A 13,060-nucleotide genomic window follows, 5' to 3' on the forward strand; every position below is an offset into this window, starting at 1 on the left:
TGTTTGGGTTGGGGGGTCTGTGACAGGTGGGTGTTTCTGAAGCTTTAGAGGAAACATGGAGGAGACATTTGTGGCTTAAAAGATTTTGTGAAAATTCTTTCTTTTCTTCTTACAAATCAATTGAGATGCAGCATATTGATTTTTGAAGGTTAGTGGTAAAGGAGAAAGGAAGACAAACTCAACAGTATGAGATGAGTTGGTAGAGAAAATTGAAAGTAGAATTAAAAGAAAGGAACAATTAGCTAGCAGCTTGATGAAAGTAAGTGTGAAGTATTAAAGTAATTGGTGAATAAAAATAACAGGAGAGATGCAGGCACTGCAAGAGCTGAATAGCCGCAAAATTGTTCAAACTCTTCAGAGGAAGCAAAAGATGCTTACGTGTGGAATGGAGTGTAAAGAGAAGCCAGTGACATTTTTAAAGCTTATCTAGCCACCTCTATTAAGTTTGACATTTTCGTTTGCTTCTATTTGCTTTAATCTGTGTTACATCAGCATTGGAGAAGCCTTTTGTGAGTTACATTGGATCATAAAATGAAGAATTAATGCAATTGTTATTGCTAATCCTTTTTCTTTACCTCTAACACACTTTAATCTTTGTATGCTGCTTTTATTTCACTGGCTTACTGATTTTCAAGCTGACAGTCTGCAGGAACACATTTTATTTTAAACAATCTGTTGGAAAAACCCTACTAGCATTTATTTAAACACGTGCACAGAAAAAGAAAAACCCAAAAAACAACAAACAGAAAATGACAGTTGAAATTCCTTAATTTTATTAGTATGGTACTTACAACAGAAATGACACATCCAATATAAAGTTGAAATTCTACTTACTTGAAGCAAGAGCTAGCTTGAGCTCCTTGAAAAGAGCATTTCATATGGGTTAAAGGAATAACCAGAAACTCATTGCATTATCCTGAATGTAAAAGTAGTTCTAAACCCACTTTTTAGTCTGGGTTTGATATCTGACATCACCTGGCATTTTAAAACTCCATTAGTGATGAATTTTCTGTTTTTTATGTCGCTCAGCATCTGAATGCTCGTTTTCACCTATGTAGCAATTTGTTATTTTTTTGTGTAAAAGGTCTGCTATCCTGATGTCCAGATCTACTTTTATTTGGTCAGTTCCTGAAAACAAACAAAGCACAGAAATCTTTAAATGTAAAAAAACAAACAAACAAACAAACAAAAAAAACAAAAAACAAACCACTTTTTTAAGAAAACTTGCAGTTTTCTGAGTTTTTCCTTCACTGATGGGGACAGGAAACGTAGATGTTACTTTGTATCTGTTGCTTTGATTTTTTTCTCCCTGTGTCCCTGAATGTAACACAGATCTGGTATGTTTTCCAGGATTCTGTCACTTTCTTATAGAAACTTGGTAACATTATTAGAAGTCTCAGCTTGATTCTCTGAGGACTCCATGCTTTCTCCTTCAGCTGAAATGCTTTTAACTTGTGCTTTGCATTTGGCAAATGATTCAGCTTCATGTAGTGGTATGAATACACTTTGTATTTCTGTACTCCCTTCTCTGTGAGATTCAGAAAGCAACAGAAGTTCATTGTACTCCTATAAATTTATCATCAAAAAGTCATGAAAGAACTAAAGCTGATTTCCCAAACACGACACTGGAGAAACTGAGGCACACAGTGATTGAACTGTCATCAGAGCAAGGCCCTAATTCAGCCTAGATCTTAAATACTGAAGTCCGTCTCCTAGAGAAGGAACTCATCGATCTCCCCCCACCCTGAATAGGTATAAACATAGTCAAGTTCCAAGTAATTGCTCCACTAAATAGAGTCCCAGCTCTCTGGCGTATCCATGTATTTAATGAATGTGTCTTTTTGTTCTTTAAGCGGTAACTAGATCAGGTTGTCTGCGTTTCTGCATTTCTCTTTTTGTCTGACCACAACACTTCAAAGGAACCTGTCTACATAAAGTTGTTTCTTTCTTTGTTGGCATAGCTATAACATGAGAGTCTAATTCAGTAATCAGCTCTCTACAGTTTTTGATATCTCATTGCTTTACTACAGACACTATCCTGTCAAACTACCTTTTATGTAACAGGCACAAAATCATTGGTAGGTAGCACTGGAAAATGCAGCTAACACACTTGACTCTTGCACAGTGCACATTTTCTAAAAATCTCCCGACTGTTTAGTTTGACACTTTACCATTTGTGTTGTGTGTGCCATATTAGCAGAAAAAAAATCTCAAATAGAAATAAAAGCACAAGAAAAGGGTAGAGAAATCAGTCATTGTTACTCTCACTCCGTAATGATGACGAGACTCTCCAGGTATGTCCACAGTATCACATCTTGCCTACCCTTAAAACGTATCTTCAACTGTTTGGTTCATGTATTCGTCACTTGTGAACATATTACGAAAAACTCAAACAAAAGGAAAAAAAAATGAGTATGTGTAGGTTTACAGTTTAATACTCTTCTCAAGTTTCAGGTCTGTCTTCAACCTTGAGAGGCAGAGAAAGGAGAGAGTAAAGAAAGTGTTCTTTTAGGAGTTATGTAAACAGCATCAATTTAAATCTGAAATAAAACAATAAAATCTTTCAAGTACCAGGGACAACAGTTTTTTTGTGGAACTTGTAAATACTGACAAAAAGTACAATTAAAGAAGTGTAATCCTGCATGTGTATCTACCTCTGTAATTTCATACAAATTGTATTGTCTTTATTTCAGAAGGTTTGTTGTTTGGAGGAATAGCATTAAAACTGTTTCCAGCACATTCTCTACCAACAGCTGAAAAAAAAAAAAAAAGTTGCAAACAGTAAATAATTGTAAAATAACTCCCTCACTCACTGGCAATTAAATTAAAAAGATAGATATTGGGAAAAGGTGTCAGTTCTGCTCTCAGACGCTTTAATTTGTTAGTATTAAGTAATTTAAATCTGTATGGAAACTTTAGAATTGAAAGATACATAGAGGTGTTGGTTCTGTTTGTTTTTAAATTTAAATGCCAAGTAGATTCTGCTTACAACTGAATATTTAAGTCTTTTTGGTGAGACCCGTGCATTTGAAATTGCACCTCTGTGAATTTAAGTATCACATATTTGACACCTTGTATCTTGTGCCTCTTTCTTTGCTATCTTTTAACTTCCACAGATGAGGGGTTCTTAAACCATCTGTTAACCTTTTTTCCCCATTTTTTTTTTAACATGTAGAGTCGCTCAAGGCAAGAGGACCCAGAGCAAGCTAGACTGAAACAAAAAGCAAAGGAGGTAAGCAGAGCTAGAGATCATTACACTTGACATTTCAAGGCTTGAACATATTAATTTTTTATGCCTTGCTACTTGTATATCGTTAATAAAAATCTGACTAAAAAACTTTTTAGGATGTATTTGTTGCTTTGCCTTTGATCTTAATGTTTGCAAACTAATACATTAATACATGTGAAGCCTAAGGAGATTTTATAAGAGAACATTTCCATACATTACACTTTCATTTCCATTTTAGGTAGCTCTAGCTTTTGTTGGGTTGTTGATGACAGCAGCATTAGATTTGGTGCAGAATATATGCCTTTGTCTTTTTAAAATGTCACTTTCTTAGAAATTTGTTACTTAACAGTTCTGTTCTGGCAACAGTCTTTCAAGTAATGTGCAGAGAAGGACTGGCAATTACAGTGTTGTTCAGTGTACCATTTACTCATTGTTCTAAATTACAATAATCTAACAAATATAAAACAATTTCAAGTTTTGATATGTTATTCTTAGTATACCTTAATATGCTGTAAATGAGCATGGCAGTCCTTTGCTTGAGACATCTTACACCTTAGGATCAGTTTGTGACTTAAATCAATTAAGAAGACTAAAATATATCTACGAATGGAAAGTTGTTCCTATCAAAAAGAAATTAGCATCATATTGAGCAAACTGATGCTTTTTTTCTCTAGCTAAGTTATTTGGATATATGCATTAGAAGGTAATAATAATACATTAGAGGGTAATACATACAGAAGAATGCATATAACACTTTTTTTTCTATTGACCTGTTCTTCCAGTTTAGTTTCCCTTTTGGCAGTATTCTATAGTTCCCGTTACATATACAGATTTTTTTATACATGTAGCAGAAAAAAAAAAATCAAGTTAACTTTCATTTATCTCCTTCCATTTATGTAATTATAAATCTTGTAAACTTAAAGCCATCCAGTGTTGGAATTGTCAAGCTTTCAAATGAAACAGAGATTAAATTATTTGGTAGGAGAAGATACAGGATTTGATACTATTTGAGCTTAGTAAGCAGCCTGTATATGCAAAGGAAATTGCTTCTGAAAATATGTGGAAAATAATTGTTGGCTGGCAAGGCTTGCATTTGAGCTGAGGACTAAACTACCACACTGCTGGAAATGAAAGTAAGCTAGAAATAAGTGCATTTCTTGCTGTGACAGTATTTCCATTCATTGCAGTTCTTCATAACTGGAAACCTGAGACAGCAAAGTAAACAACAGGGCTAGAAAATACATTTTCTAATAGAATGAATTATTGGCTCTCTTTATAGCTGTGATGGAAGATTTGTGTTCTAGCCAGTGCTCTTGCTTTTGGTGTAGCTGCTGGAATACCTCTCCCCTGTTTGAAAATCTGGTATTTCCATTTAAGCTGCATTTCTTACCCACTAGAGGGAGTGACAGAGTGCTGACATGTGAATAAAAGCATGTGTATGAAATGCATTATAAGTAATTGTAATACTGGTATTATTGAAGACATAGCAAGTCTTGTGGTTTGGTGATAATCTTATTAGAAATGTTTAGGCTTTATGATTTTAGAGAAGTAGTGTTCCTGGAAATGCTAAGACGTTTTGAGTAAATGCAGAGAGAAAAGCAGGATTTTTGTTTGAGTGCTGCACTCTCTTCTATTGTACATTAGTCCTGCCTTTTTTCCCACCCTTCTAATGAAAGTGTGTAATTTGCTGGCACCTTGCCTCTCTCTGAAGTTTAATTTTATTCTACATACTTGAAACCATAAGAAATTTAGGCACGTATCTGTTTTTAGTAATTAGAGTTCTATGGCTCTTCAGCTGTTTTAGCGATTTTTACATAAAATATTTAAATACTAAAAAATTGAAACTAAAACTTGTACAAAAGAAGTTAATTAGGAGGCATTACTTGCAGAGCCAGGTCTTATTACAGAAACCAGACGTAACAGCCAGTTACTTACGTAAATAGTCAGGTTTCGCTCACACACAGATTAGCACTGTTATAGTTAAGTCAGTGCAACCCACTCTTATTTCAGTTTGATTGACTTATTTTCCTTTAGCATTAGCCTGTTTTAAATGGATTTGAGTGAAAGCAGGAGGAAAATGCACCTGCATTCTTTCACACTTTTAAATTAGTCCAGCTTTCTATGGTTTTTCCAGTGCACATTACATGATTTTAATGGTAGACTTACTTAACAAACTTGTAAAACACATTTTCCATCCAGACTCTTTCAAGAAGCTATTTACATTGTTTGTAACAAATTCTGAAATATTTAACTTGTAGTATAACTTAATGTAAGAAATAGAATCATTTATCTACTTCATATTCCATGACTGAATCTTTTAACATTAAGTTTTAAAAAATATGCTAATCTGACTGGAAGAATAGAAAGTCACAAATATAAGTTAAAGAAAATGTCTCTAATTTCCATTCAGAAGGTTCATTAAATAGGGCATAAAACAGGCCATATAACTGATTGATCCAGATTAGAAATAATTGAGTCAACACCTAGCAGTTAATCATGTGAATGACTTGAAAGAAAGACAGAGGAGGTAAGATCCTAAATATCCTATCTGTCATGAATATTTTTTCTGCATATTCAGTATCTGTTGGCCAAAAATCTTTTAATTTAAAAGTGAAGTAGCTGAGTGCGTTGATCCCGAAAGATTAACTTGGTTAAAATCTTTGTGTCATCACCAACCAAGAATATTGCATAATAATAAAAACTTAAACCAGACACCATAAATGTCTGGGCGTGTATCCAGGACCTAGATCAGCTTAGATAACACTCAGATGAATCTGTTCTCAGATGTACTTGTTAACCATGCAAGTGAAATCAGAAGCCCGTTGATACTCATAATGGAAGCCTTACTAATTTCACAGGGAGACAGAAGGCTGTCCACTTACCTTTTTACCCTTGCAGGTATCCCATTTTTCTAAAGTTTAATAGTCTTTTAACAGTGATTTTTAAGTGGTTGCTGCTGTGACTGTTACGCTGGTGAGGAGCTTTGGGAGTACCCAGCTCTTGTGTAAGCAGACCAAAGGCAGGCTTTTCCCATACTCTCCACATCATTGTGGTGCTCATTCCACCTGGGTGCTGTCATCTTCCTTGTCTTTTGTAGTAACTGACTTATCTGTTAAGTTTTTAGATTTTGAAATGCATCCTTTGCTGAGGTTTGTACACAATAACATCTGGGCTGTTAGAGCCATAAGGTCCTTCTCTCATCTGAAAACACTAGTGAAGTGTGTATGTATTGTGGAGATCACATGATGTATTTTGTAGAAATTTAAAATCATAGAACGACTTTTATTAGAGAAAGTACTGAAACTCTAGTGTTATGTATGGAATACTTATATTACAAAATCAATTTTACTTTGAATAATTTCTTGTCACCACATCAATACCTCTGTAGCAACTCTATAGGTGTGGTTTCTTGTAAAAAAAATAAAATAGTTTATTGCAGTCATTCATGCTTTGAAAAGGCATTACTGAAACGAGAAGCAAATGAAAAGGATTTTGTTTTGTGAAGTTTTTTTCTCACCTTAGCAAAAACAAAATTCTTAAAGATTTTACAAGTAATGCAGTGTCTTTTGTGATGAGATGTCTCAAGTTTTCTGTTGCACCATGCCTGACATAAAAGTATTCAAAAGCAACAATCTTCTCTTAAATGATTTCTTATAAAACCTTTGTTGAGAAATTGAGCATTTTAACTGAAGTAAGTTTGAATTAAGTTTCCATTTAGCTGTGTAATCCACCCGAGGATCATAAGATGCAAAGGAGTAATGAAGAATGTGATAGTAATGAATTACTGCAACTGAAATACTGCAATATTCCTGAAGTTATAAAGTTGTTTTAGTGACTTCAAATATTGATGCTGAACTTGCATCTCAAAAAGAAGCAATCCTGTCTGTCATCAATTAAAATACTTTCAGGAAAATCCTGCTGTTATTCAACTTACGGCTTTTGTGTGAAATATATTTTTTACTCATGAGCAGAGATTACTTCTGATGAACAGATATTATGATAATGGTCACAAATTCTGATAACTGGAGTTGATATGAGCTTCTAGGAAGAACAGGAGAGGAACAGCTGATGAAGACATGATTTGTCTATAACCAATTTATAGTTTATTAGTTTAAAGATAGTGGATATTGACAAAGTTCAGCTGTGTTTCTGAGGATAAGGTATTACCCCACCATGAATTCTGAAGTACTTCAGAGCTTCATGCAGTTGTAGTCTTACTGTTCAGCAGAACTCTTTTGGTAAAATTGAAGACCATGATACTTCCAGCCTGTTTCCCTGAGCTTGGAGCAGAAGTGATGGCAGGTGTTTGGCTGAAGGTGAAGTGTGGTGCTACCTGTGCTATACAGAGTCAGAAAACTGAGTAATTGGCAAAGGAAAAATAAAGCCAGGAAATCAAGGGAATGGCCATAATACTTTCCAACTAAGTAAAATTGTTTTATTCTTGCTTAGGTAAAATTTATATTAGAGTTGAGTCAAGGACTAGATATTTTTGTTGTCCTTCTTTCTGACCTAGCTCTGACCCAAGATTACCTCATTATTCCAGCACAAATCTAAATTAAATCCAATCCTGTCCAATATAGTGATTTCCTTGCTCAAAATCACTTTGTTGGAGTTCTTTAGTGATGCACGACTTTAGTGCATGCAGTACCTGGTTCTTGTTTGCTTTTTACAGAGGAAAAAAAATGAAGGAAAAGCTCTGTTGTGCGACTGCTTGTAACTAGCATTATGCAATGAAATTCTCTTTTACTTATGTACATGCTAAATTTATGGTCTGTCTTAACAGCCTAACTCTATATTTGATACCTTCTATAATAAGCTAAGAACGCTAATTCACTAATTATTATCTAGAAAATCTTAGAACTTCGTTAGGCACCGTTGCTGGAGTTGCATACAAATTAGAATGTGTTGCACAAGAAGGATCATCAGTATCTACTGATGTGTTTTGCTACTTCATGAGGACCCCTGTCAGACCTGAGTCTTTGTATTGAGTGCTTATGAGCAGTGCTGAAAGACGTGGCGAATGGGGACTAATGCAAAAAAAAAAAAAAAAAAAACAACCCAAAAAAAAACAAAAAACAAAAATGCAACAGGTAATCAGAAGAGGAGATAGCAATGAGAAGGAAAACTGTCTAGTTAAGCATTATTCATTACTTATCTGGTGTGTAGTGTTGTGGTAGAAGTGGTTCTAGAAGAGGTGTTTGAAAGGTCTTCAATTTAACACAGCAGCACTGTGATATCCTTAGACTTTGCATGACAAATGTATCTGCTCTGATGCAATCTGCTAGTTGAGGCATTAGCAGCTATGTAGGCAAATGAGTTACAGTATTTTTCTTACTGAAAGGTTCCCACGTGGTTCTCTTAGAATTTGGGAACACAGAACAAATAAGTCGCCTATGTTTGTAAATGTTAGCTTTCCTTTTCTAGATTCTTACTTATTACGTTTCCCAACAAAATGTTACATGTGTACCTGATTTTCCAGCAAAACTAATGAGGAAGATTTGAGACTCATTCGCAAATTGAAGTTTAACTTTGTTCTGAAACACACTTTGTTTATATTAGGATATTTCAAAACAATGCAACAGCCATTACAAATAGTGCTTTACCTGTTGTGTTTTACTTTTTTGAAAAGCTGAAAAGGAGATGGGTATACAGAGCAATGGAGCTCTGTTTCATAGGTTGTTGTAACAAGCAGTCTGTCATTATGAAGTAACAGGACTACTTAAATAGAAGTATACAGAACCTGGGCTTATCACGGGATGAGCTTACTGCAAGGACTCTCCAATGCCGGAAGAAGCTTTTTAGAATCTCACTAAAATAATTCAGTAGAAACTTTCTCCTGTAAAATGAGTTTTCTGGAGGTACTGTCTGATTTTTCCTTTGCAGGAAAGAAACAGTGGAATTTTCAACTCTTCAGATCCCCTGCAATTTTCTTTCTGTGTCTGGAGGAAAAATTAATGCTTTTGCATTTTGTGGCTGCGCTAAACAAGGGAGTGGTAGCTAAAGGGGTGGCAACCCCTCTGTTTGTAACTGCTTCTGGGTGCGCGGACTGCAGAGCTCAGAGAACAGCAAAGGCAACAGTTTTCTTCCACCTTTGTTGTGCGAGGTTTGCCGTAAGGGTGGTTTGGCTTTGCCTCTGCTTTGTATTAGCGATGGCACCCAGAGGTTCTGTGAGAGGCAGGGAGGAATGCATTCAGCAACACTTCCTCCTCCGAAACATTTTTACATTCTTTCTTGTATTTGAATATATACGTATGTAGATATATATCAGATCGATTTCCTAGAGGAAGACATGAAGACTGAATTTCCAGTTCTTTTTCCAGTGGTATTTTGTCTAAAATGGGTCATCTTCAGGGAGAAACAAGAGTGCTTAATTTGTGACTCTGTCACAACTTAAAAAAAGAAAAAAAAGAATTCATTTCAAGCAAGATGTGAATATGAAAAAATTGCCGAACTGTTTTATCTAAACTGCAACAGATTTACTCCCCTGCTGATCTGGAAAAATAATAGTGCTTTAGCTTTTAAAATACAGTTGCCTATTTAATAAGTAGAGGGCAGCAAATGTCAGCTATGTCTGGTTGTCAGAACCTGGAGAGGTTACTGGGAAGACAGTACAAATTATAAGCTATTTTGGTCCCTTCATCAAGTCTGCTCTGCAATACTGCAGCTTGCAGGGAGGAGAGGTCAAGGTGTACTTAGGCTCCAGCCTGCAGGGCAAGTTTTCCCCCATTCTCTGTATGCACGTTGGTTTCTTGCTCCAAAATAAGCCCGAATGAGGGCTTTAATTCTGCCGCTGAGCTAACATGTTTGTAAGCCCTGTTTGGCAGCCTCCGAAGGCCTGAGGCAGCACACAGCTGCCAGCTTTCATCTGCCCCCAGTTCCTCGGGGCGCTCCAGTCACATGGCGTGACCCGCGGCGGTGGAGACGCACCTACTAAATCTTCTGTTCCTCTGCCCACTCAGTCTGGGTACTGCACATTGCACCGGCAGCAGGCAGCTGGCCATCAGCAATCAGCTGCATACCTCCTGCTGACAAATCTTCCATTGCTTTTTTTTGTGCGAGACCCACATCTACTCCCTGTTGTAGTCAGGAAGAGCATTTGCATCTTCTCTCACTTTACAATGGAAGGCCCTTGTTTGAAGTGCGTATGCTTGGTGGAATTTACTGCATTTCATAAAATGTGTGATGTTTCTAGCCTATTAGTGGGAAATGAAAGAGTTTATACAAGCAAAGTTAAATTTGGAATTGTAGTGATAACATTTTTAAAAGGATAACCTTAGCCTTTCTTGCCTGTACATTTTTGAGAATCGTGAAGTATGTGATACTTTTGTGCATCTCTAAGTAATTTATAAGATAAGCAAGGCTAATTTTCACAGGACTCTTATACAAGCAGTAATCTGGTTCTGTAAGTCTGCTTTGTAAAGTTGTGCTATAATTTTCTTATTTGTCAGCATCTCCTTTCAGAGCGTGCGTGCTAGGATGTGAAAATTTATGGTTATGTACATATATGTATAAATTATGGAGCAATGTGAACATCAGTTTTGTTGTCACTGTCAGGTGGTTTGTTGTGATTGAATTTTTACTACTGAATTTTCGATACAGTTAACCTAGTGTGAAACATGTCAGTTTTGGCTTAGTAAATACTGAACGTTTCTGTCCATGGCTGGAGTGTGTGTGTGTGTGTGTATATATATATATATATATATATACATGTATATATATATATATACACACTTTTCTCCTAGGTTGCAAGACAGATCAGGCTGATCAGTAATAGAGAGAGGACATGAAAGCTGTGTTAACATCTATTGCCTGATTTTAATTCAGTCTTTTATCAGAACGCCCTTGTTAGCCTGTGGAAGAGTCTGCAAATAGTTGCATCATCATAGCTGAATAAAAAGGTACTGCTCGACATATTCTACAATTTATTTCTCTCTCTGATAGTAGTTTATTTAAAAATTAAAAACTAAAAAGTGTTACTGCCATTTGTGATGAAAGCAGTATGGTTTTTTTCCCTCAAATGTGTGTTTACCAAGGGAAGATATGATTCTCTCTAAAATGTCAACATTTAAAAGGCCTCATTGTGTTTTTGTTGGTGAGTTTGTGATTAACTTCTACGTTTTTATGGAAATGATGAGGAAGTTCTGAATCAGTTTTTTGTGGAATGTGAAAGTACGTTATAAGTTTGTGCTCGTGAGTTTCTGTACACTGAAATGCCAGAGTTTCACTGGTATCTTAGCATTTTGTAGGATTTAAGTGAAACAAGTTGAAAAGCAGTCCAATGCAACTGCAGCTCATAGGTTCAGTATCTCTGCATAGCCGTGTGAAAATCTGCATCAGGAATTGGATATACAGAGTATGTTTCCTTACACTTCTGCATTCCTTCCCTTTATAACAGGTATAAATCTCTTTATATTCACAACGAACATTTGGGTTCTTGAAATCAAAACATTTAGATTTTTGAAGAGCTCTCTTAATCTTTCTTGACGTAAGAGTCTTAAATTTTGTAGGGATTTTCACCATGTATGTCTAAATGTAGTATTCACATGTCAAAGTGAATGAAAATCTGTTTATTTCCTTAAAAAGTTAATAATAATGATAATAAAACTACCCTGGAAGAAGTGTTCACATCTGGTAAACATGTCAGGCAAGGCAAATAGGCTTTAGGGAAGTCATCAAAAACAAAAAATGGGGGATTAGACTGAATCTGGTCTATTAATTGAGAGAGAGAACATTCACATTACAAGGAAAATAATAACAGATTGAGAATATTTTTCTGACATATATATAATTCTGACTATTTCTTTTTGAATGTTATTTTTAGTTGTAGTTTTTCTTCTTGATCTTTAAAAAACAAAAACCGAAACACTTGGAGAAACTTCTAGGATGTTTGTTCCTCCCCCTGAAACTAATTTGATCTTTGATATGCAGTTGCTTTTACTCTTCTACTTGTTAGTTTAAAAGTAAACGATGAGGTGGAATAAGTGTCCTGTTAGCCCTACTGATGTATAGTTTTACATCAGTAAAGAAAAGAGCTATTTTTAGGACTGTGTTTAAATTCTGGAAAAGTTAGGTGTCTGTTTTCTCCAGGAGACCTTATTCTTGATGCAGCCCAGCACTTTGTGCCTCTAGTTGACAGCTATCAGCTCTGGATACATATGAGAGGTCCCCAGCATGGGAGATATATGTAGGATATCTGTCTAATTAGGACAGGCAACAAAAAAGTTATTGAATATATGTTACTACTACAGTTTATGCTGCGGTTTAATTCTTTCATTAGATCACTTTCAGCTTCCTATTTTGAGGAAGTCTTAAGTTTTCAGCAGTCAACAGAATCATTTTCTCTTTTAATAATGGTCTGTTATTAGCAGTTGCTAATTTTTCCTTCTTGAGCACAGCGTTCAGGAGGTCTATTGGTTACTATTGTGAATCAGAAAACAAAAATGTGGCATAATTTTTTCCCTCTTGGAATATGAGATGTCACTAGGCTATCCTTCAAATGTTTGCATCTTATAGCCATTTATCCTTTTTAATAATCTGAGGTGATACAGAGCTGCATGGAAGACTTCTAAAGAGCGTGAAGTGACACTTGTCAACTCTATAAACTACTCTCATTTAGTCTCGGGTAAAATCTTATTTTAGGATGGAGATGTCTGGCTTGTACTAGAGATTGTACTCCTCAGAGATGGGTAATTTGAGGTCATGAGAAACTCTCTGGCAGGGTTGTCTGAGAACAGACATTAATCCCAGTTTTGTCAAGGTTTAATCTCTGTGCAGAGATAAAATATACTTTGCTGTTGAGTTAAACCTTTGTGTATGTTGTGTGCACACAAC

General features: G+C 35.7%; 1 protein-coding gene across 1 annotated transcript in view; it reads left to right on the forward strand.

Moving 5' to 3' along the window:
- The window catches only part of LOC122183390 (transcription initiation factor TFIID subunit 4-like), a 133,206-nt gene that overhangs the window by 63,211 nt on the left and 56,935 nt on the right, over positions 1–13,060 (forward strand). Inside the window, exon 13 of the mRNA XM_042877285.1 lies at positions 3,176–3,232. Coding sequence (XP_042733219.1) covers positions 3,176–3,232 — 57 coding nt within the window. The remainder of the gene's footprint in view (positions 1–3,175; positions 3,233–13,060) is intronic.

This window comes from Lagopus leucura, unplaced genomic scaffold, assembly GCF_019238085.1.
Source record: "Lagopus leucura isolate 7727_CA_CO unplaced genomic scaffold, USGS_WTPT01 Super-Scaffold_100017, whole genome shotgun sequence".
Taxonomy (NCBI): Eukaryota; Metazoa; Chordata; class Aves; order Galliformes; family Phasianidae; genus Lagopus; species Lagopus leucura.